Source organism: Anser brachyrhynchus, assembly GCF_964034855.1.
Source record: "Anser brachyrhynchus genome assembly, chromosome: Z".
Lineage (NCBI taxonomy): Eukaryota > Metazoa > Chordata > Aves > Anseriformes > Anatidae > Anser > Anser brachyrhynchus.
This window is the reverse complement of record NC_137697.1, coordinates 64,162,236-64,188,313: the sequence shown is the minus strand read 5'-3', so window position 1 is coordinate 64,188,313 and position 26,078 is coordinate 64,162,236. Positions and strand designations below refer to the sequence as shown.

General features: G+C 39.3%; 1 protein-coding gene across 1 annotated transcript; it reads right to left on the bottom strand.

The window, feature by feature from the left end:
- On the bottom strand, nucleotides 1–26,078 carry LOC308185809 (uncharacterized protein; the record flags this gene model as incomplete). Its single annotated transcript, XM_080574371.1, has 5 exons — nucleotides 1–745; nucleotides 1,348–1,385; nucleotides 6,096–6,166; nucleotides 11,001–22,072; nucleotides 26,070–26,078. The coding sequence occupies 2 exons, from the start codon at nucleotides 26,076–26,078 to the stop codon at nucleotides 21,047–21,049; spliced, it is 1,035 nt and encodes a 344-aa protein (XP_080430497.1). The 3' UTR covers nucleotides 1–745; nucleotides 1,348–1,385; nucleotides 6,096–6,166; nucleotides 11,001–21,046.

Below are 26,078 nucleotides of genomic sequence, written 5' to 3'. Positions count from 1 at the left end.
TATTTGTCAGACTGGTGATAGGGCAAGTAATGTTTTTTAAAATACCTGACCACTCAAGTCACGTTCTGGAATATATTTATATGGTAAAATATAACTTTTGTTTCCTTAGCACTGTGGAACAAAATAACGTTGACAGGGTGAATGACAAACGTTGGTAAATCATATAGTTTGTCTTTTAAATACATTTCCATTCAGAGGTTCATAAAATTAAGCTATTTCATTGCTAGCTCTGCACAGAAAAGTGCACTTCTGAAGGCACAAACCTGCTTTCAACCTCAGACAAGGCTTCCACGTGGTGAATTCTCATGGTTTTATTCCAAGTTGATAAGATCCATTTAGGAGACTGATTATGAGAAAACCACTAGACTTTGTACTCAAATGAAAAGCAAGTATTTCTCAGAAGAAACCTCCCTTCAGAAGCAAGGACAGTTCAAACATCTGGTGTAGGTATTCCAAAGAAAAATCTGAATTTTTTGGCCAGCTGTGTTTCCCTGCTCAAAATGGTGAGAAATACCTGAGTAGTGACCAATGATTAGTTAATGTCTTGGAGCAAGCATTTCTCTTCAGAAGGACTGTAAAAGCACTCACAGCCTTTTGTTCCCTATGTTTTATTTCTCTGAAGCGCTAAGTCTCTCATTTGACTACAAAGTTTTCTTGGAGATCCCAGAGTTCAGTTATCCGTGACCATACTTAGCTTTCTAAGCAGAGAATTTCTTTGTTTGTATCCTCCAAGTCCCAGGAAGTGCTGTGTAGAAATATAACAAGTTGAGGCCATTAAATTCAGTTACAAAACTAACATTACTAATGCCAGATTTGACCAACTATTTATTTGACAGCAAAAGCACAAAACATGACCAAAAGATTTGGGAAAGGTTTTTGTACACAAAACCTCTCAGTTAGCATCACAAAGAGCTCTCTAATTACAATTCCAATTCATACTGTTATTATGATTATGCTTAACAGTTAAAGGAGGTTTTCACAACAGTAATTTACTGTTATTTTATAAGTAAAGAAGTAAAATAATTTTACAGTAAACAGAAACAAATCACATCTAACTCAAACTAAGGACTAAATTAGAACAATCTGGTGCCAAAAATTTCATCAAATTTATGTGGTTTTCAGAGCAACATAGGTGATATAGACACACTATCTTTAACTAAAAAATTCACTGAATAACTTCATTATTTCTAGTGAAAAAAATGCATCTAGATAGCTTTGAAAAATCACTATTTGGTGTAATCCGGAAGTCAGAACTGAGCCACTTTGATATGTGCTGCATAAAGAAATTTACTGCTTCAAATTATAATAGAGAGTAAAAACTTAATGGAACAGCAAAGGCAGCCTTACTATGGATCTGTTAACGTCCATTTCCGATACAGTGCTTTCTAAAAGACAAACAAAAGATATGTCACTGACTGAGTATTACTATTAATCAAAAAGAGAAAACACTTACTGACATGCAGGGTAAATGCAGCCACAAGTAACAGAAACAAACAAGAGCAGAAACCACTAACATATTGGCATAATGTTGACTTGTTTGTCATCATTGGGTTTGTTAAATAACAGGAGAGAAAAAGTGCCAAAAAATACTGTATGTATAGGTGGTTTTATGTAAGTGATTTATTTTAAACTAATTTAGCCTGACATTAAAAACATTAAGCCTTTTCTGTTGGCCCTAAGCCTTTCTTTGTCCTTCTGAAGTCGTCAAGGATTGAAGGTGTACAACATCCAGCTGAAATGCAGCTATTATCTTTCAGCACTGGATATAACTTCACAGATTGTGTGATGAAAGCTTTTCCCAGTTGTCCATGAAATGCTATTAATAACTGAAAGAAGGTCATGACGGTTGTGTCTCTGTGGAGTGTATTTTCATTTCAAGTGGTGCTTAAATTTTATTCATTTCCACAGAGAAACACAAGTGCCAAGCTCATAAGAACAATATTGGGAAACAAGACGACACCTTTATTAAATTGTGGGTCTGATCCTGATTTTGAAATCTGTGGATTTCTTTGTACTTGAAAACAAAGTAGCTGCAAATAAGGCTGCTCTCTCAAAGTGTCCCAAGACAAAATTTTCAGTTGGATAACACACATCCAGCTGAATCCACTGCCCCACAACAAACTGTCTGAGCTGAACCAGGTCTTTCAGAGAAAGAAACAAATCTGGGGACTAAAACAACATCAAGAATAAGTTCATTCTCGAGTCATTTGTATTAGTAAGAAAATGTATTACTGTTGCGTCAGTGGGAACAAAACCATCCACATTCTCTAAGTAATTTGCATCCCCTAAAAGTGGTATCTGCAACACTCTTAAAACAGAGACGAATTATGTAGTCTTTGTGAGAATATTCCTTATCGTGCATTGGCTGTTCTACGCAGTCCATGAATAAGTGGCTACACGGAAAAGGTATGCAGAACTTGATCTATTTCTCCAATGTTGGAATCTTTCAGACACTACTAATAACACCCATAAGAATATTTCCTATGGTATAGGACATCAACAATAAGCTTAGATCTCTGATAAGCTTGCCTCTAAAGGAAGCAGCACAGAAGCAGAAAACCTCAAACTGAAAATCCCTCTGATAATGAATTATCACATATGCAATGTTTATTCTTATGAAGGGCAAATACACCCGCAGATATGCAGATAAATCTTTTCTGGAAGATTCTAAGCATAAATCTGATATATTAAACTAATCATGTCTAAGCAAGCCTTTTTTCATGGCTACCATAAATGAAAGAGTGATAACGTCTTTAAACAGAATTTAAACAACTTGGAATCATACTCACTACCCTAAAAAGCAACCAAATCTGGACTATAAAAGCAAAACATGGCAGCAAGTTAAAGTTAGGGTACTGTGCTTTCTGTAATAAGAAAGAGTGTGCTGTGACCCTTTTATAATACAAAACCAAGATAAATATATATATCACTTTATATAATTTATTTAATACAAAAATAAGGTAAAAGGGAGAAACCAGTCTTCCTACTGATTGAATGTTTTATAGAAAAAGAGAACCAAATTGGTTGTAAGCATGACTGGTACGTAAACAAGCTGTAAATATGTTTTAAAGATATCCCTCCGGAAAACTTGTTCCCCTGTAAAAGACTTTGTTCATTACCATTAATTATGCTTGCTACTTCACTAGAAGAAAATGTAAGTGAAATTATTTATTCGTAACCATCAGAAAGGGCTAACCAGAAAGAGCTAAAAATCCTGAGTGAGGAGACTACATTCCCCCCACAGAGAAATGTGAACACAGAGCCATGTGCACTGCCACCACCAGAAGCCACCCCAGAGGGCTTGGCTGTGTGTGCTGTTTTGGAAGCACGAGTAAGAGCTTGCCTACATGGCGAACCTATTGCAAAATAAAGTAGGGCACACTCTGCACGTACTGAATTGTTGATTCCCTAACAGTTTGCCACCCAGGCCCTCGTACTCTAGAGCAGGTCTCAGAAAGGATTCTCTCAGCCCACTCTTCAAGTGGGCTTACACCAGTAGACAGATTCCACTAACACTCTAGAGCCATCACCAAGGAGAGCACTGAAGAACCGAGCTCCCTTGTATGCAGCACACCTGCTGCTAAATGCAGGAGTCCTGTTCAAGCCCAGGCTGCCCTGTTTCAATCCTTTCTCTTTCTTCTTGGCTTTGCACTTCAAAACTTGTTTGAACTTCTTAATACACACTTACGATTGCATAAGGAGAAAGGCTTGAAGGCTTTTTCTCCCTGGTTTTGAAGGAACTCATATCTGATCTTTGTCCATCTGCTCACTGAGCCTTATAAGCTGACAACAGGCAAAGCACAGAAAAACAAGAGCAAGAGAAACTACTGGAATGCACACAGTGGTTTTTCAAGATCTCTTTAAATGAGAATTGTTACAGAAAATGGATCAATTTCATCACTTATTCTCCACTTCTGTCACTGACTGTCTTCGGATTGCAGAAAAGACTGGAAAATACAGGGGGAGGACCCAGGGTAACATTGCTCAGGTCTGCATCTCCAAAACTACAAAAAATCTCATTTTCTTATTACATTCTGCATCTTGTTGTAAGTTGCAAGCCTAGAAATACGTTAATGTCATAGGATCGTAGAATGGTTTGGGTTGAAAAGGACCTTAGAGACCATCTAATTCCACCCCCCCTGCCATGGGCAGGGACACCTCCCACTAGATCAGATTAAAAAATAAATAATCAAAATTCAATCACAGACATAGGGAATTTATTGCAAACCTTGATCTTATTCAAAAATCATTCAGCAACTGCTTATCAAACCAAGCTGTTAAAACAAAATATAATAGAAAATTGCAAATGAATTCCTTCTTTTAATTTATTCTTTCTAATCTGAAACTCATTACACTTTAAATGCTAGTGGTAATACAAAATTGTGTTTACTTTTCATTCTGATCTCTAATAAAGGGAGATATGGAACATTTTGAAGACAAAACTGTGAGCAAATCAACATTAGACATTTCCAGCAGTGCTTTAAAATAAGAGGAAAAAATCAGGTGGAAGAAGGCATACTTGAGTATTTAGTGAACTCCAACCAAAACAATATAATAGGGGTCATGAAGAAGAACTATGAACAATTAGTATCAGAGTTAATGATTGGTAAAAGAGGTAGGAAGATGAAGTAAAACAGAAAAGTCAGGTTACTTGGAGACTTTAACAGAGAATGTGTCACAGGAACCACAAGAAATTGTTAGGATAATGTTAAGAACGTGTTTGTATATTAATATTGGCTTTCATATTTTCTTAATATCAGCTTTCGGATAATACTTTTGGCTACTTTCCTTTGAAATCATTTCACCTAGATTGTACAGGCTTTGTTATTAAACAAATTAATCTGCTGTTTTACACAGACTTTTTTCTATTTATTAATACAAAACAAACCCTGACTCTGATTTCTCAGCAGAACTATGTTAAGATTAAACAGTGCTCATGATGGATCAGTGTAATTGTCCTTGGACACCTACTAAAGCAAGAACAGCAAATAAAAACTACAGTACTTCTCTGAAAAGAAAACCTCACTACTTCAGTTCTGCTTCTTTAAGAGAAATCTGAGACTTTATGTGGACTCCTTTCATATGCATTTAAATTAATTAAGCTTTAGCAGGTCTGTGGCAACAAATATACAGGATACAGTCAGACTCCAGAGTTTTCTCAAAGGTCCACACATTTAATTAACTAGAATAAACTGTGAACATCTTAAGCAAGACTCCTTCAGTTCCTACAGGTATGACAAAACATGGAAAGATCAGGCCACCAGAAATGCTGTGGGCCACCTTCCAAGATTTACAAACAAAAATTATTCATAAAGTAAAGGTTCAGTACAACCATTTTGCATTCATATATATAGCATATTCCAATGTTTTCTCCAAATGATTTGTGAAGTCCTGCTGCACAGTTATAACTACCATGAAATGAAAGTAAAACAAAATATTTTCTACTTTACAAAATGTATCTATCTAAATATCTACAATATACTCATATATGAGATACATCTTGACTATTACTGAATCAGATTCTTTGTTGTATTCCTAACTGACATCCAATTTTGTATCACACCTCTGCCACCAGTTGAAACACTTCCCAAAATCAGGCTGGCTGATGTTTGTGCATCTGATTTTCATCCAGTATGTAACTTTGTAAAAGGACTCCACAGTAAATATGTTTTTACTTATTTATTTATTTATTATTTCTTCAGTACTACAGTTGAGAATCCATAGCTGTGTAAGACAAAGAATGGACAACAAAGAATAGGGACAAAAGGATGTCAACAAAGAGTATTTCAGAATGACCTGATAACTCAATCAGTTGAAACAGTCTCTAGATTTCACAAGGAAAATTGCTTAAGAAACTGGATACACTTTATCCAGGTACAAGTGATGCTGGGGCACTCCAAACACGACAAGCAGTTTTGCTTTCCTTACAGCTTTTGTTTTAAAAACAAAAACAAAACCAATAAAAAAGCAAGAGGTGCACGTGCGGCACGCTAACAATTATTTCTACCACCATACTTGGGAGCGGTTACAATCCTACAGATGCAATCACTCCATTCAGCGATACAAGCTCTCTGAATGTTTATTTTGGCACTTACCTGTGGAAGCTGCATTGACAGTGAAAAACTCACACAATGGGTGTGGACATCATGAGATCCATAGATGCCTGCTAAAAGATATTGCAAAATGCTATTGTCTGTCTTTTAGAGCCATGTTGGAGACTATGGGAAAGTGGTTAGAATTTTGATTAATTTCATTTATCTGTAAAATTTAAATCTGGTAGGTTTCAATATGATTGAAAATTCTGCTTAACAGATGTTACTATTATGGAAAAGGAACCTTCTCCAAAAAGTTATAAAGGTAGCAGCATTTTCAGGAGAGTTCAGGCAGTATGCAGCTACTCTATGTTGTTATACAGAAGCCTGTCATGAAAACCTAGAGAACCAGTCAGCTCCAGTGTACAGCTAGTCCTTGAGATTAGGCACTAACTCAGGTCTCTGAAGCTGTATTTTTCAATTTAGTGTTGATATGCCCAGCTAATTGATTCCATCTCTCAGAGTAATTAATTGCCAACAGTGCTGTGCCCCACGGAGGTAGCTCTGTGGCTGGTGGGTTCTGAAACACGCTCATTCACTGCCATGTGGAGGATCTTTGCATAAAATACAATTTTAATGCACTGTTTAAGTGTGTCCACAGTTCTCAAAGGAGACCAAGATCAGTTGCATTGGACAGGGTTTGTGCATCCACATCCCTTAAAACATTTGCATACCAGCGTCAGTAACAGAATGAAACTCAGCAGACTGCAAACCCTTCTCTCCAACAGCTGCGCAAATATTCATGCAGTGGCCTGCACTGGGCTCTGTGCTGCAGCACTGACTTTGCCCGCAGCATCCAGTTAGGAAGCTTAACTCAGGTGTGTCCACCGGAGCTGCAGCAACCACAGTGTAAACACACCCACTAGCCTGTCTAAAAACTCCACTTTCACTGCAGTAATTGACAAGTTTAATTTGAAACAAACTGAATTGCACACTGACGCATCTGGATAACTGTGTTTATGATAAGCTCTGCAGTTCTCTTACAGATGCTTGTTGCAACTGCTTTCTGCAAGCGTATGCACATAACATTCAGGCCCTGCCTTTTCTTCTAAACTTTTGAAACAGTGGCAGTTTGTTAAGGAGATATTGTAAAAACTGCTTAAGAGTTTTCCAAACATCTGCTTTCTTTAAGACTCTACATTGAAAAGAAAAGTCACAACGTTAACACAAATTGTCTTATAAATGGAGTCCTTCTTCCCCATGGAGGTTGTATCATTGAAAAAAAAGTATTAAAAAATTACCTTCAAATATAACTGTAAAAACTCTCCCACTAGAATTTAATAATAATAATAAAAATAAAATATTATTCTGCTCATTCTCATTAAGCCATTTTATGTTTTTCTTAAAGTATGGATTCTTTTTTGATCTTTCTGATCCAGAAAATATATATGCATATGGCTAGCTATAGGTATGTGTATAGTATGCTATATCCAATTAAATTAAATGTATGCAATAGTAAAATTGAAATACAGTATCCATAAACAGAATTTTAGAATAATATGAATAGACACAGCAGGACTTGTTCTGTTCTTCCTGACCATTCAGATGGAGGATACTATTAAGGAATCAAATTAAAGAAAACAAACAAACCCAAACAAAACATTTTTTTGTGCACCAGACATTTCTATTTCACGCAGTGTAAAGTTATGGAAAGGTCTTTTTCTGATATTGTGTGCTTTTGTGCTTTTAGGTCTCTCATTTAGAAATCTCATATTAGAGTTCAAATGTGTAACTGAACCACTGCAGAGTAATAAACTCCACAGTCTTTGGCAAAGTCTTAAATCTCTGAAGAGGCATAATACATGCATAGAAATAATCTATCAGAACTAGCAAAGGTCTGCTGACTCAGATGCCAAACAGATTTTAGGGCAAGAAGAAGACATGCATATAAACAAAAAAGAAAGAAGGAGACAGTTGGTTTACTTATTTCAGGAAAATGAATGAAAAACAAGATGAACTTGTTTTCTAACTTCTTGCTTTTATAAGGATATGCTATTCTGATACTGTACTCTTATTGAAGTTATGAAAAATTAGAGTGAAAACAAGATTAAATCACACCCAATACCATGCCTTTGTAGGGCTTACACAAGGCACCTCCTCATTCTGATGCCAGTTCTCCAATTCTTGAAGCAACAACAAGGTTTTATCCAATGTTTTATTTATTTATTTATTTTAATGCTACACACAACAAATTTTAAATAATACACCATGAGGAAGCCAATAAATTAACATAAACAACTGATGTTTAGTTGCAGGTCCATTGTCACCATGGCGCAAGACAGGTTACTGCAGGAGTAAGCACACTCATACAGCTGATTTTGGTAGTTTGTACTGCGATGTCTCCACAGCAAATTGCTGAGAGAAGTTCCTCAGCCTCTTCAAGAAGTCTCATACCTACTTGCATAGACCTTAAGCTGTTTCCAGACATGGCCTTCTCCCCTTTTTGTACAAATACAGATTCACAGAGTAATTCAAATTGGCAGGGATGCCTGGAAACATCTGCCACAGCACCCCACCCAAAGTGCCACCTGAGATCTGGCTGTTCACATACAAGCAGCACGAATAAACCTGAGGAACTCCCTGGCACCAACAGTAAAATTTAAATCTGAAGTGCCAATTGTCCAAATTAAAACTCTACCTATGTGACCTAAAATCTCATTTCAGTCAGCAGCACTCCCAACATCGTATTCAGCTCTTCAACTTAATTCAGTGTCCTTATCAAAAATACATAAGATACGGTAGGAATCAATCACTTACTTACAAATAGAGAGTTATAAGGAGAAAATTTAAAGGTGGCAAAGAAAAGATGCGGAAATCCTAGCTCAAACATGCAATCCTAACTGCTGTGTCTTTTCTTTTGCTATTTGTTGGCTACTATACTAATAAAACTGTCCAAGATTGCTCTAAGTGAGATAGGACAACCTGAGCTCTCAAACAACACCAGCTCCCTGGAGAGAAAGTACAAAGATCACTCTAAAGTACTGCAAATGAGGTAAAGTGGTCTGACATTAAACTACCTGCTTGAAAGAACACATTCTGACATATTTTAAAGTGTTAGCATTATATTAATCGTAGCAGTTTTGTTTTCATCATCCTTTGCAATTCCATCAAATCAAACAACAAAAAAATCTCTCTCTGTATATATACACACTTTATACATATTTTATATGTACTTTATGTGTGGTCTTATAATTTTTATTTATATGGAGACACTGCTGAGAATAATCCTGTTCTTTCCTGAACAGGAAATTTTGACAATGACAGAAAGGATCTGCTTCAAATGTCACAGTGCTTGGCTGTATATTTTTCTTGTAGTCATTCCTGCACAGAAATCTCTCAATAGTTTGAAGTGATTACCATTTTCTCAAACTAATAAGCTTTCATCCTTTGCATATTTCTTTATTTAATGTTCAGAATATGCAAGATAGTGGTTTTGTTTGTTTGTTTTCCAAAATAAAAAAACATTGTTTCTGTTTTAGAAAACTATTCAGGAAAATCTGGGATAGACATATAGACATTTTTCCTCCATACAGCCTGCCCAAGAACTGATGTCTAGGGACCGAATACTTCATTGCTAAAAATAGGTCTGGGACCTCATTGAGCTGCTGTTGTTTTTTCATCTGGAGTCAAGAGCAAATGCCTCAGCTATTTGGAAATGAATCAGTCCTATCAAAAATAAAAAACCTTGGGGGAAAGGGGAGGTAACATTAATTGAAATGCTTAATTGACAAGTAAACGGTCATGAATTGCTTCCAGAAAATCTAATCCATATTAAATTAAATTTAAATGAAGCCTTTCTACAGGCTTCACATTATAACAATAGAATACAGGAGAAATACCACTCTCTTACGCCTCTTCTCTGTGCCTAGAGGTATTCTGCGTTGAGGCTTTTTTTTTTTTTAAACCGATTCAACTCTTATCAGGTATTGTTCTCTAAAAGTGTTTTAGCTGTTCCTCAGATACATCTCATTATCAATTTTATTTACCTCATCATGTATTATCAAATGCAATACCTGTATTAAACAGATACCATCTAGACTGAATGTTCAAAAAACAGCCTTATAAAATGAATGTACAAATATTAAATACATTTATAAGGTAGATGAACTTATCCATCTGTTTATACAATTAGTGGAAGAGATCCCCTGGGACACTGTCCTTAGGGACTGAGGATCTGATCAGAACTGGCAACTCTTTAAGGACAGTTTTCTTAGAGTGTTAGAGCACTCCATCCCCATCTGTAAGAAATCGAGCAGGGAAAGGTAGGAACCCTGGATGGCTGAACAAGGACCTGTTGGTCAAACTGAGATGCAAGAAGGAAATCCACAGCAGTGGAAGCAGGGACATGGCCTGGGAAGAGTACAGGGATGCAGTCCAGACTTGCAGGGAAGGGATAAGGAAAGCCAAGGCACAGATGAAACTGAGCTTGGCAAAGGATGCAAAGAATAACGGGAAGGGATTCTATAGGTACATTGCTCAGAAAAGAAAGGCCAAGGAGGTTTTACCCCCTCTAATGGATGAGAAGGTTGAACTGGTAAAAACAGACATGGAGGTGCACTCAAAAACTTTGCCTCAGCCTTCACTGCCAGTCAGACTTCCCATGTCTCCTGAGTCCCTGAACACATAGATGAGGGCTGGGGGAGCAAAGTCCCTCCCACTGTAGGTGAAGAGCAGGTATGAGACCACCCGATGGAACAGAGCAGCTACAAGTCTATGGGGCCCAATGCCATGCATCCCAGGGTCCCTGGGGAAACTGGTTTATGTAGTTGCCAAGCCTCTCTCCATCAGATTTGATAAGTCCTGGCAGTCAAGTGAAGTCCTTGGTGACTGGTAAAAGTGAAACATCACTCCCATTTTTAAAAAGAGTAGAAAGGAGAACCCAAGAAATTACAGACTGGTGAGCCTTACCTTTGTGCCTGGGAAGATCATGGAACAAATGCTCCTGCAAGAAACGTCAAGGCATATGCAGGGCGAGGAGGTGATCTGAGACAGCCAGCACGGCTTCACCATGGGCAAATCCAGCCTGACAAGTCTGGTGGCTTTCTACGACTGAGTGACTGCATCAGACAAAGAAAGACAAACCAACATCATCTACATGGACTTCTGTAACATTTTTGAGATGGTCCCACATGACATCTTTAACTTGGGCAGATACAGATTTGAAGGGTGTACTATTTGGTATATAAGTAATTGGCTGGATGGCCACAGACAGAGAATTTTGGTCAACAGCTATAAGTCCAGGCAGAGGCCAGTGACGACTGGTGTCCCTCTGGGGTCTGTCATGGGACCAGTGCTCTTTAATATCTTCATCAATGACATAGACAGTAGGATCAAGTGCACCCTTAGCAAGTTTGCAGCACACTAAACTGAGTGGTGCAGTTGATACAACAGAAGGAAGGGATGCCATTCAAAGGGACCTGGACAAACATGAGAAGTGTACCTATGTGAACCACATGAAGTTCAACAAATGGAAGTTTAATGTGTTCATTCCCAGACATGAGTACAGGGTGGGAGAAGAGCTCATTGAGACCAGCCCTGAAGAGAAGGACTAGAGGGTTCTGGTGGACAAAAAGCTCAACATGAGACAGCAGTGCACGCATGCAGCCCAGAAGGCCAACTGTGTCTTGGGCTGTATCAACAGAGGAGTGGCCAGCAGGTCTCCCTCTACTCTGCCCTTGTGAGGCTCTACTCGGAGTACTACGTCCAGGTCTGGGGCTCCCAGCACAAGAAAGATGTGGACCTGTTAGAGCAGGTTTGTGAACCTCTCTTATGAAGAAAGGCTGAGAGAGCTGGGGCTGTTCAGCCTACAAAAAAAGAAGGCTCTGGGTAGACCTCATTGCAGCCTTTCAGTACTTACAAGGGGCTTATAAAAAAGATGAAGAGAAAATTTTTACTTTGGCAGATAATGACAGGACAAGGGGGAATGGTTTTAAACTAAAAGAGGGAAAATTTAGATTAGAGACTAGGAGGAAATTCTTCACTCAAAGGGTGGTAAGGCACTGGAACAGGTTGCCCAGAGAAGTTGTGGATGCCCCATCAGGAGGTATACAAGGCCAGGCTGAACTAGGCTTTGAGCAACCTGGTTTAGTGTGAGGTGTCCCTGCCCATGGCAGGTGGGTTGGAACTGGATGATCTTTAAGGTAACTTCCAACCCAAACCATTCTATGTCTCTATGATTCTATGATAACAAATTTAGTACATTCCAATTGCATACCAAATGAGGATTTTGCATATTGTAGTAGCTTGTCTTCAGATGCCCCTCTCTGCATTAATTTAATTCAGTCTTTGTAAATAAGTAGTCATTTCTGAAAGTATTTTCATTTAATGTTGTGGCTTTCATGACCTTTTGGTAAAAACAAACAAACAAACAAACAAACAAACAAACAAAAAACACCTCTGCTTCACTAGGAATGGCCAATACCTGACAAGGCAAGAGAAAAAGCTCTTTAAAAGATTAGAGTTAATTCATTTTAGAGTATGTGTCTCAAGGAAGCAGTTCTAAGCATAAAAATAAGGTAGAAATACACAAGATATTCAATCTGAAGGTTCAGAGTTGCAAAAGTTATCACTCCATACCATCAGAGATGACTAGAGAAAGAAAATTAACTTAAGCTTAATTAGCTCTCATGCTTTTAGTTTAAATCACTCTTACTTTTCACCTCAGACTGAAAAAGAATGGCTCTAGAAGCACACAATAGTTATTAAAACATGGCAGAAAGGCAACAAATATTCCCTTCTAATGCTGAGAAATATCTCCCCTGCTTCTATACAACCCAGAGTACAAAGAGGTATACAGAACCCTGTGTGTTACTTCTCATGGATGTCCCCTCCCATTGCTTCTTCAAGGTCTGAGTTGAGAGGAAAGAGGTAAAAATTCCCAGCTGTAAAAAGCCTGAGGGATGCTCAGGAGAAGGAAGGCAGCCATGTACCAGTGGACAACCATTTGCAGTTGCTGGAACCAGTTCCACACCATCATTCTGCTCCCTTCTTTCTACAGCATATGGATCCCATATAAGACAAGTTGCAATTGCATAGCTCAATCCCAGTAGGTCAGTAGCAGCTGTGGAGTAAAGCCTGGTTCTCTTCATCCCTCTCTGACCTTGCTGCTTCCTGTAACACCATCTGCATGAAGCCCCCAAAGAGAGTCAGCCAGAAAGATGAACAGATTCTAGCCTGTCAGATATTCACTGCCTAGGTCAGGAGGGAAAATAAAGACCGATAAATAATGGTTACCAAGCTCAGACCTTCCAAATCTAATAAAAGCTATACAGGGATGGTAATTTTGTTTTGTAGTCAATTTGGTTGAATAAATAGGAGAGTGAAATGCTCAGGATGCAACACTATAAGTCTTGGATTTTCTTCCCCCAGTGTTGACATTTGAGAGAGCACTGTGTATTCTAGGTTTCATCTGCCTTTTATGTCTCAGTATAGCAAAGCTTCCCAAAACAGTATAGCATGTACAACAGTCCTCCTCTTGTATGATATACTTCTATGAGTCTTCTTCTGTTTAAATACTAACAAGACTTCCCAAATCAGTGGTGCTGACAGGCTGATGAAATCCATGTAGTTAAGCTGAATGATTTGGCTCAAAATCTACCACTTTCTTTTTTGCTAATTTCAGTGAAATTCCAGAGACATCTTCTATATTACATGCTTTGCCTGACACCAGTAGGGGCCCCCTAAAACTATCTGTGCATGTATTGCACACAACAATGTCACTCAAGCAGAGGGTATTTTTTCTAAACCTCAATTTCACTTCTATACAATATGAAAAATCACTGACCTATCAGTCTCATTCCAGTTGTCAGTCTTATTCCACTGCAGGTCTTATTCAGTTGTCACTGAATAAGTGACATAAGTGAATGAGTGCAGATGCCAATCCACAGAAACTCTGACAATAACACTGTTCACTGTCTACCACAGCACACTCCATGCCAAAATTTCTGTCCCCAAAGGGAACAAGACTGGGACCTCTGTTTAAACACAGAAAATAGAAAAAAAAAAAAAAAGAAAAAAAAAAACTTTTATGACACTGTATGTCCTCATCTGAATTAATTGCATTCTCTGAGACTCAGTTTCCTCATTTGTGACATGAGGCCATAATACTTACCAACTTAATGACACTTATCAAGTACCTGGTGAGTGCGAAGTACTAAGGCCACCCAGTGACACAAGTGAGAATGAAAGCCACTGCTTCTGATGTCTATCTTCATGCTTTGGGCACTGAAACATAGAGCAACTTAGTTTTCCAAAACTGCAGAAGGATGATATCAGAATCTTACAAAGACCTGGATAACAAAAATGTACATAGATGGAGCTGTTTGCTTTTCATTTCAATGCTTCACTTCAATAACTAGTCATGTCAGGCACGTATGAACAGATATTTACAAACTTAGATACATACATGATCTTTCTTTCATGACATACTGTGCTTTAACTTATATATCTATCCTATATGCAATGTACCAATGATTTATCATATTGTGGTCAGAAAAAAAATATAAAATAAAATAAAAGTGAGTAAGCACAGAGCTGAGGCCGTTCTAATGAAGTAAGCCTCTGGAAATAGGCAACTCACAAGTTCATCACTGAAGTGTGTGAGGAAGATAATAAATATTCTACTCTGCTTTGTGAGAGAATTTCCTTTTTAGCGGTCAGCCTCATACATGCTCTTATTATATTTGACACATTTGCAGTAACTCATAATGCTTCCACAGTGCTACAATGAAATATATATTTATGAGGGTTTTAAACTCAATGACGAACTAACTGGTAGCTGTAAAGGAAAAACATCTGACATTATTTGTATGAACAATAGCACAGCTAGCTTTGACCTCAGTGAAGTCCTTCACCTTTTAGAAGGGTATAACCAATGAATGTTAAATGCTGCAATATTAAGAAAGAGCAAAACACTGAACTGAGGGTATTAATCAATATGCATTTTACCCGAGTAATATCTATAGGATTTTGCTTTAACACAGAAAGCACAGGCAGGCTCTAACTGTCCTCTGAACACAGAACCACAGGAGGAAAGTGGAGAGAGTCAGAAGGTGCACCTACTGGCCTTACGTCCTGTTCACCCAAATAAAAAATGCTGTCATTCCTCCCACAAAGCCCAACCAGAAAACCCTTATTCTCTGACCTTGCGGTGGGCCAAAAGAACGTGCTTGCTGAAACAGGCTGTTCTCTCATCCTCTGGGTTGGTCAGCAGTGCCTATCTGCCACGCTAGAGAGAGAGAGTGGCTACTGACCAAATAAACACATGATCATCCTTCTTGGACCATCCCTGAAGAGCCACAGCTGGAAGCAGTGCTTGTCAGCATGCTGCCTGAAAGCTTGCAGCATGTCCCTCCCAGGAATGTGCTTTTTTGAGGTATTATTTCCTACGTGAAAGATTTATTTTCATTCTAGCTGCTTCTGATCTTTTATCCACTCGGTTTTCTGGGTCTTGCGATATTTTAGATCACTAGAAATTTTCTCTATTTCAGGTATCCACTGAAAAAGAAAGGTAAAGCTTTATCGGCTTCTTCTGCCATATAAATTTGAAGTCAGTTAATGGTGATTAGCTGTTGACAAGAGAACTGCCTTGGACACATTTAGACATGGGGTGGCGGGAAGCAGCATCGATCTGCTCTATGTTTAGGAAGTTCAACGTGAAGTTTTTTACCTGTGTTTTGTGTTTAAAAGGAATAAAGAGAATTTACTTTGAACTTGAAGAGAACAGTGCAAATACTATTTACCCTAAACCTATGTGAATTGTATGTGCAACATAATAAACTGCCTGAATATTAAAGACACACTCACAAAACTGGTTCAATTTGCTGCTCCTCTGAGAAGAGTCTCTCTAGTTTTATTGACAAGTAACCTTTTAGAAATCACATGCTGCTTTGTGGGCTGGCAGTGGCTTCATTTGAAGTTTTCATTGTTTTAAAATATTTACTGTGATAGGCAACCAACAGGCGCATTGGTCATTGTGAGGTAACAGGTATGTGTTCTTCTTATCTTTATTTTACAGATAAATGAATTAAATTCACAAAGGATGTCCTTTTTACCCAGAAAGAAGGACAAAAGAATATCAAGGAGCCACAGCCAAACAAACATTTTACTATTACCTAGCATGTGGGGTTGAGAGGTCTTTCATCACCTCTGTGTCTCTATGTGTATCTTTTAGAGTATACGATGTAGCACTGGAGTTTGAAAGTTACTCACTTCCTCTTGAATTTATTTATCCCTTATGGCTTGCCTGCAGTCCCAACGGTTTATCTAAAGGAATGGAGAAGTGAATGAAGATAGGTTGCACCAAAGGAATAGGGCACATAAGCTCCCAGACACAATGCCTTATGTTGCTTGTCACTCAAGAAGACCTGTTATTGCCTCAGATTGGACTAGCATTTACACAGACCTCAGGTTACAGATTTGAGACTCTGCATATTATTAATGTCTTGTCTTTTCTACACTTTTTATCCCTTAATACTATTCCCAATTAGCAGAAAGGAAAAGGTGAGATCTAAGAAAAAATTAATTTCCATAAACTAAGAATTCTAAACATATAATTTCCTACACCTTTTTGCTAACCCAAGGCTTTCAAAAATCCTAAACCAGATTTCCTTTCCCTCTCCTAGTCATGGGCTTAAGCTAAAAGAACTCACACATAATTAAAGAAACACTCATTTTATTCTGAAGAAAGATTTTTGGTAATTTTTAGATCCTAGCCATTAGTGCTTTAAAATAATTTTAACATAGGAGCAGAGTTGGGTAGGAAAATAGTAGAAATTTTCAGGTCATAAGAAGAAGAAAGATGCTCTTAAAAAAGGAAAAGAGTTAGAACTCTATGTCTGCATGAGCTTTTGGTCCTCCGATAAAACCAATCAAATGTTCCAGTTGAACAGACAATTTTCATGAAAAATATCATTAATCACATCTTGAATTTTCTATCAAAGCAAATTTTAAGGAGAAGTCAGTCCTAACCAAAGAGGATGAAAATGGGAGAGACAGCATTGCCATGGATCTGTGAAATGCTTTATAAGCTTTCTGTACTTTCTTTCTCTCCAGGAACTCCATAAAGTCAGAGGGAAATTCACTTTGTGTAATGTGTTGGTAAAATAACTATTTTCAAACCATCAGAAATCAACTACATATTTTTTCCACCTCCTCTGTTGTTGCCTAGGATACAGGACAATAACTAGAATTTACAAGTTCTGAGTGAGATCCTTACCTGCACTACCACATTGTAATGCTGTTGGGAAAGGGCCAGAATAGCATAAAGTTCACACTTTTACCTGATGAGACAGAACAGATACAGCTGACCGTGCGATTGACTTCCTGCTTCCCCCAGACCACCTCAGATCTTGATGCAGAGGAGACGGCATGCTGCCGAGACTCCAGGCAACCCAGGGGTACAGCTGTCATTTAAGATACCTTCCCCTTCTCTGTGCTCAACTCTCAGATGTTTCTAACAGGGAACTTCTCTGTCTTTGAAGGAGGTCAGCGTTGGAGGATACAAGTTATCTGATCTGAACTGCCCCCCTACCCTAGACTGCAATAGCTCTGCTTCACAGAATCACAGAATCATCTAGGTTGGAAGCGACCTCCAAGATCACCTAGTCCAACCTCTGACCTAGCACTAACAAATCCTCCACTAAACCCTACATTTCTGACAAGTGAGGACAGTCTTCTTTCTGGAACTCCTTGCCCAGCTGCACTCCTGACTTGTTACAGGACTTCAGCCAGTTCACTCAGCCCTGTTTCTGATCTGCAAAACACAGATTAACAGGAGACATTTCAAATAGCTGTTTCCTTCAATGGTTATGTCCTTGAGTTTAAAAACAACAATAAAAGAAAAAAAAAAAAGAAGAAAAAAAAAAAGAAGAAAAAAAAAAAGAAGAAAAAAAAAAAAAGAAGAAATGGGAGTGTAAAAAATTGCTTTAATATATGCTTACCAAAGCTGAGATTAAACTTTACATTCCGGAGCGTTAACATTCACCAAAAACAGACAGGAGGAGATAAGTGCAGTGTGTAAAGCCAAGCAATGCAAATCAAGATAAATTTCTGCCAGTGGATTTGTAGGTTTCTAAAAATATAATGCTTTGGACAATTACAGTTTTAAACATTACTTGGATGTTTATGACATTCATTTTATTGACAAAATACAGTTATCCTTTTAGTATATCTCTTTCGTTCTTTCCCATTTCATCCACAGTTTTAGCTGTCTGAAAGCTTTCAGGTTTTGCCTTATGAGAAGATCTACAAGAGAACAGGAAGTAGTTTTAGTTTGGGGTTCCCTCCAAGATTCTTCTTAAAAACAATTTGAAAGGTGAGAGAGCTGCCCTTGTAAAGAGCTTCTGAAACAAATCCAGAGCAACAACAAAATAGTGCTACTACTCAATAGAAAAATCAGAATAACTATTTTTAAACTATTCAGCTCATGTCTCAAAATTAGCTTATAATGCCTAACAAATCAGCATATCCTGAGAACATGCAGGCATGTATATGTATAGCTCTGATTTTACTTACAAGGTAAGGAGTAGATTTGACTGGACTAGATATTACTATCACAGTATGCATGGACAATCTAAAGTATTTTAACAAATAACAGTGAAATAAATGCACATGCTGCTTTGTAAATCCACGGAATCTGTAGTCACTGGTCTCAACTCCTGATATATCCCAATTCACTAAGCATAAATAAAAACACGATGAAAGATAAGATCAACCTGATACACCCCATTTTTCAGCCCCAATGCAGTTGTCATTGCTTTTCTCCTCCAAATAATCCTGTTGATATCTAAAAGGTATCGCTACTATTTAATCATTAAAATAACTATAATTCCACTCCTGTTAGGGGCCTATCTCTGCAATAAGCTGAGTATACTCAGATGTCTTTGCAGAGACTAACTGCTCTTAAGCTTAGAGGGCTGTTTGGCACCAACAAATGCCGCAGGACAGTGGTTGGTAGTCTGCAGAGAGCTGTCAAGGAGACATGCGGTTTGGTGGACTCTTTCTCTGTTCTCCTTGGTTGTTCCCACTCTTAATTAAAAAAAAAAGAAAAAGGAAAAAAGAAAAAAAAAAAGAAAAAAGACAATATAATTTTGCCAAAGGACACCACAGTTGTAGCCCTACAGCTATGATCAGGATATTTATAGAATACTCCTCTAATGTTAGTTTTTCAAGCAAGCAATTTCTGTGTTTCTCATGAAGTTACGCTGTATTAGTCACGATTGGAAGCAGAGGAAGCCTGCTCAGCACATGTGAGTATTGCCCACACTGTGGAAAACACCTGAGCAACAGCTCCCACAGTCAGAAATGACAGTAGTAGTCTCAAACCAGATGGCACCAAGCTCTAATGCTCTGACACAGATACAAAGGGATTTTGCACCCGAGCTACTTACTGGGTGGTCTGTCCAAGCCTTGCTTGGCCGTGGAGTGAATCAGTAAGGGATGACACGTGTCACATATGTTGTTTCCCTCCCTCACCAAGCGGATGATGATTGAAAGTGGCATAACCTTACAGTTGGTAAAAAGTCTACAGCCAGTTGTTTTGAAAGGCAAACACAGGGAGTGCATTTACCTGAGTCAGGAAACTATCTTCTGAAGAGTAAGGCTGAGCTGCCTCTTTCTTTGAGGGGGCATTAAGGAAAAGCTCATAACAGTCCACATGAGGCATAACTGATAATTTTCTTACTAAGGATCTTGAAAATGTTATTTTTTTCCTCTATTCTATACACTGTAGTCTGAAAAATGTGAGGCAAAATACTGCAAAAATTTTTGAAAAAAAGAGTGCTCTAACATGCTTTATGCTGGCAGAGAAAAGTAGACGTGAGGCAGAGTTCCAGGCTATGATCGCTCAACCTGAAACCATATGCTTTTCTTCACTGTACCAACTGTGTTAGGGAAATGAAATAAATTATATCAAGGAAATAAATAAAACACATCCAAGTGAGGTATCTTAAAGTACAGCTGTCAACTCAAAGTCCAAATTGGAGTTGGAGTTTAAAAAATTTAGCTACTCCATCAGTTTTGTGGGTTTACAATTACTTTCTTTTTATTTCAAAAAGCTGTGAGAACATTGCACAAAAGAGCAAGGAACTACACAATTAACTGAGCATAGAAGGAAATATTGAAAATGACTGTATACAAAGCTTTGGTAAGAGTACAAAAGAGAACTAGAATAAAGGAAAACACATTTGCCTAATCACTGATCTATTACTGAATATAATGGAAGTAAGTGTAGCTAAATTCTGAAATTGGCATGACTTTTAATGAGCAGCATGCTTCTCTAAGGTGCGTGCCTGTGTACTTCTTGGAATGGAAGCTCAGAGCTGACTATCTCATGTGGAAGTGTTAGCTTGAAAGTCAGGCTTTTCCCTTTTGTATTTTTTAAGCTTTTCTGTATTGCAACTTCCACGGGGAACTTGACAACTCAAACTGTAACTAAAACACCAGAGAGAAATTACAAGGTTTCCCTTTTCATGAGTAATGAGATACAAAACCCACCTACCTCCCTGCTCTGCTCTGCAGGTGTTCACCACCTTTATTTTCAGGCAGTCCAACTGATTACTTAAACAACTCTATCTAAATTGTTTTGTCTTTTTTTTTTTTTTCTTTCTTTGAATCTTGCATTTTGTTGCTTCTTTTCAGCCGCAGCAAGGAAATAGGTCAAAAGATGTGTTTGCTTTTCCTAACTGTATTGGCAGGCCTGATGAACAGCGTTCTTTCTGCACTGACAAAAATGAAGACATTTGTGTTTAAAAAGAAAAAAAAAGGTAGTTAAAGAGAGATTACTACACACTTGCCTTTACTACCTTAACTGCAGAAAGGCGCAGTGCTGTTGATTTTCTAGGTAATCCCCAAAAACTTTCTGCTTGAACCTAAATTAAACTGAAAACGGCTAAAGCTGGTGAAGGGTAAAGGCCGGAAGGATCATATCCGAGGTGTGCGGGTCTGAAGTTGTGCCCTCACTTGAAGGCGCAACTCTGGTGCCACTGCACACCACCTCCACCAGCACTGACAGAAACCGGCGATCCCAGCTCCTCCGGCTTTTGTGGCCGCCACAGGCTTCCCCCTGACCGGGGGGATCCCCGAGGAGGTTTTGGAGGGGGACCCGGGCCGGGACAGCCGCGCTGTGGGCGAACAACCTCACCCACCCCACCATTTTGTCGCTGGGGGAGGCCTGGCAAGGCACGGCGCGAGAGGGAAAACCTGGGAGCAGCGCGGCTGGGCACAGGGACACCGCCGAGAAGGGGGGCCGGGGGGAGGCCGGCGCGATCCCCGGCCCTGAGGGGAGCGTCCCCCGACCCGGCCCCGCCGCTCGTCGCCCCCTCCCCTTCCTTTCTTTCCCTCCCCTTCCCGGCAGGGCAAGGCGAGGCGAGGCGCGGGGCCAGTGGCCGTGGTGGCCCGGCGGCAGGTGTAGGCGCACGGCGGCGGCAGCACCCCCCCAGCCCTTCAGCCCCGCTCCCCGCCGCGACAGGTAAGGGCGGCCGGGTGGGGGGCTCCCACCGCTGCCATGGGGGCCGAGGAGGCGCCCCCGGGCCGCCCGGCTGAGGGAAGGGAGGCCGGGGGCGGCGGGGCGGGCCGGGGCGGGGCCGTGCCGGCGGCTCCCCGGGCGGCGCTGGGGCCCTGCCAGAACCATTTTGGTTCGCGGGGCGGCGGGAGCGCAACCCCCGACGGCCCCAACGCGGGACTCCCGCTGTCAAACCCGGCGCGGCAGCCGCCGAAAGGCTTACTGAAGGGGTGCCCTGCCCGGCCAGGCGGCTGTCGAAAGTGTTTTTGTTTAATTTTTTTAATCTTTTTGGCCGGCCGTCGGAGCGAGGGAAGCGCCTGCGCTCTCTGGGGCTGCGGCGAGCGTCGAGGATCGCTGGAGCAGTGAATTTCTCCTGCCCGAGTAACGGGGAACGGGACAAACCCGCTGCGGCTCTCAGGTGGAGGTAGGTGCTTCCCCGGGCTGAAAGCAGCCAACCCCAGGTACGCTGTTTTGTCTGGTACTAAACTCCGTGCAGATCTTTGAAATACTTCTTTCTACAGGTGCTGCCGAACATGCTGCTTTTTATTCACGCGAGGGCTCCTTTAGCATTTTTAACTAGATCCTCTCGTTCTAGGTATCTGAGACCATAGCACAATAAACTTCTGAAGGGTATGCTTTTACTAAGCAAAAAGTCCTATAACTTATAAACACTTCAAAACTTTGCACTTCCATGCTGTTCTGTCTATATATGCTTTTTCTTTTTCTTTTTCGTCTGTGAGCTACTTTAATAATATTCTTTTCAACGTGCCTTTTTTTGCAAGCCCAGAATTGCCCTGTACCAGTGTGTCTGAAATGTTTCTTGTACAGATTGCCACTGACATCTTCATCAGGTGAGATCTCTAATTTGGCAAACAGTGGAGGAGGCTGCAGACCTGCAGCCTGTGGTGTGCTGAAATCCTTCATTTTCATTTCTCCTGTTAAGAAGGAGTCACTGACAGCTATTGCTATGTCACCTTATCATCCAACTTCCCTGCGGTGCATCACTTTAAATCCACTTAGCTTTGTTTTTCAGAAAACTTACTGAAATACAACAATTGTAAAACAATAACACTAAAGCAGAATCAGGTGTTTGCACTGCATGTGCACGCAGGGACACATTTTTAGGAGGAGTTTTATTTACAGTTTCTTTCAAGACAGAACTCATGCTAATGATGAATAAGATAGTTTTCAGTACATTTCTAAAATAAAAGTTTTCTCTGTTAACGCTGAAGAGTATCTAAGCCCATGTACTGTCCAGGTGACAGTCAGTAGGATTGGGTGCAAATAGGAGAAAAAAAATCATATTTCTACACAATATGACCATCCAAAGTGCTTTCTGAGGAAGTATAGTCTTTAATTCTTCAGTATTTGGTGTCTTGATACTTAGCCATGTACCACGGTTGTGTGTAGCCATTTTTTTTTCAGTGCTTCATGCATCGTGCATGGGGAGGAGTAAAGAAAATTTAGATAGGCAATTATAATTAGACCAGTTTAAGGTTGACTCCTATTTAAATAAAACTTTCCGTCATGGGGAAAAAGTTTGAAACCTCTAAAGTCAAGTGGATTTTCGCTATCAAGGGGATCAAGGCAAGTGTTGGCTTCAAAGCAGTAGTCCACTCCTTGTAGATGATACCATAACAGTGCGTACGAACTGAGAAATTTTCTGGTCTCTGCATAGCTGCAGAGGTTGGATACAACCTTAAAGTTAAAAGGAAGTGCGTTAGCACAATGATTGACCTCAGATTTTGGACTTTGGGCAATTAACTACAGCAGGGGGGTTGTGCTTTTTTTTTTTTTTGCTTTTTTTTTTCTTTCTTAAGCTTTGTAAAACAAGCAGGTTGCATAGGACAAGCTGCAGCTACAGAAAAGTTTCTAGCCTGAGAACAGAAGAAGAGTTTTTTGCTTTAAGGTGGTGAGTGTCGGTGTTTTGGGATGCTGGGCCACAAAGCAAGGAATGAGCCAGTGTTACCCTCAGCTACAGGAAGCAGCCCTGTCACTGCTCAGTTTTGGTAGTCCCTTGCGCTGAAGTTTCTCTTTCTTTGTGTTTGACCGAAATTATCCCAAAACATAAAGCAAGCTGTCCCATTTTTGGAGATTTCTTACAACTCTAAAATCTCATGTATGGAAATGAGGTTTGGTTTGTGTGTGTAATTCTAATTTCATGGTGGAAATGTATTGTGTGAAGGAACTGAGAAAGGACGAGGCGCAGGGCTAAAAAAAATGAAAGTAATTATGTTTATGCATCAAGTGAATAAAAGAAATTTGTGCATAAATCCCAATTGTTGTCGTAGGGATTCCTTTTCCTATGTTATTTCCATCTGTCTCTGCAGTCTGTGTGGCTCTCATTGTGTCTCCTCAGCAAACCACAAGTTAAGCTTCTCCTTAAAGATCGATAGGGAGGTCTGTCACATTCTGGTCAGAGCAAGGCACTGCATTCCCTCCCTTTATGTAAGAAGTAACTCTGAGAGTTGGGGGAGTTACAGGATGGGCAGAACTGATGAATCAAACCAAAATTTTATTCTTGGCAACTCAAAACCCACGATAAACATACAAGTCAGTGGAAAGTAATACTGTTGCTCTATAGGGGGGTTCCTGGAAAGAGACAAAGGAGTGTGCCTTTACAGTATAGGTGAATTTAACGTGGGGCTCAGTTCAGAATAGCTTTAGCTATTTCTTCTCCCAAGTCTTGCTGTTCCCTCATCTGTTAGTGATGCTGCACAGCTGGCAGATGAACAGATGCCATGAGAACTTTCCCTTGTAAGAAAGGTTAGTGGCAGGAGGAATGTTGTTATAGGAAGGAGCTATGAAAAGTTTGAGAATGGGGTAGATGAATAAGTTATTGAAGTTTGCCATTTGGTTATTAAGAGAGACACAATGCTAAATGATAAGATGGTGCTGTCCGACTGTACAGTTAGTAAACCTTCCTTCTCTGGATTTCATTTTTGTTGTTTTCAGTGTTATAGATATGTAGATACAAGCGCTTTAAATATTGTAAGTCAGATACTGTTCTTTTTTGGAAGAAACTACCTCTCTGTTGTAACAAAAAAAAAAAAAAAAAAAAAAGAAGACTTGCAAAGGCAAGAACTCCTGTTAAGAAATACCAGCATTGGTAGCACAGGCAGACTTAATTTCTTCCTGTGCATGTGTCCATGTATGTATATTTAAAGGCTGTGTATGTGTTGGTAATCTTTACATTGCCACAAATTGTATTTTTTTTTTCTTTCTCCTAATAAGAGTTCCACCTTCATTTGGTGAAATAATTGTTCTCCTTTTTTTTTATATGTTGCACCTGATTTATTTGATTAGGTCCTAGATTTAATTTTAGCCATTCTGCACCAAAGAGGAAATATTTTCTCTCTTTCTAAATGTGCATTTAGTACAGTTATTATAATTGTAATTTTAGAGTGTCTCATAACAAACTGATGAAGTTTCACAAGACCTGCAAGTCATAGAAACCCAGTTACTCCTATTTTACTTATGGTAGATATTAAAGCAAATACAATCAGTTCCGGGTATCGCAGCTGGATCTGAAGTCCTTTAAGTGACTGTTTTTACAGCAAAACATAGAGCTTCTCCTCACATCTATTTGTCTGGCTCTGTGTTTCTTCCCAGCTACTCAGAAAACAAAGTGATAACAATTAGTAGGCATTTGCGAGAACTTTGAGAGGAGTCAAGTCTTAGATTTGTGTAGGAATTGTAGGGTTGGAAAGGAGTTCACTTTGGTAAGAGGGCCTTCAGTGTCTGTACAACAAGATCACTCTCCTCCTTGCTTCTCCCCTCTATATTTAATTTACTATATACCCTGTAACTTCTGCAACAAAGCGAGCTGAAGTTCTGTCCTTTCGTGTACTGCGCTTACTGATTTCCCAGAACACAGACAATTGAATGGACTCTAGAAACTATTGTTAACACAAATGCCAATTTCTTTCTGAAGTTTAGTGAATTAAGAAACAAAGTACATATGTCGCAGTAAATAAGTATCTCTTGAGATCTGATCTGGTAAAGTACTATGCATCCATCATTTTCACAAATTTGGTTATCCAAATGAGGTCTCATGATATTCAGAAAAATTGAGCTAATAATTCATGTATTAAAATACAAGAAACAATTGTTCATACAAATAGTATTTGCAAATTTTCAAGGTGAAAATTACAGAGAGTAGAATATGTGAGGTCAGAGTTTAAAAATAAAGCAAATTAGTAGTGAACTATTACTCTGAATACATTTTAAAGCTTCTTTGCATAAGCCAACAAACACACATTAACACTTAAAAGTAGTAAAAAATGTAATAATACCTTAAAAGCGACCTGTAAGACCAGAGCCGAATGTCTGTATTTATACTATTTTTAATAAACGCAGGATTGGGAGTTGCCAGTAGGATGACTTTTTTTCTTGAATGTGTTAATGAAGATGCTAGGACCGTCAAAACCTGTTTTAATTGACTGGTATGATTTATGGAAAAAAAAAGCTATCCTTACTGTGTCCAT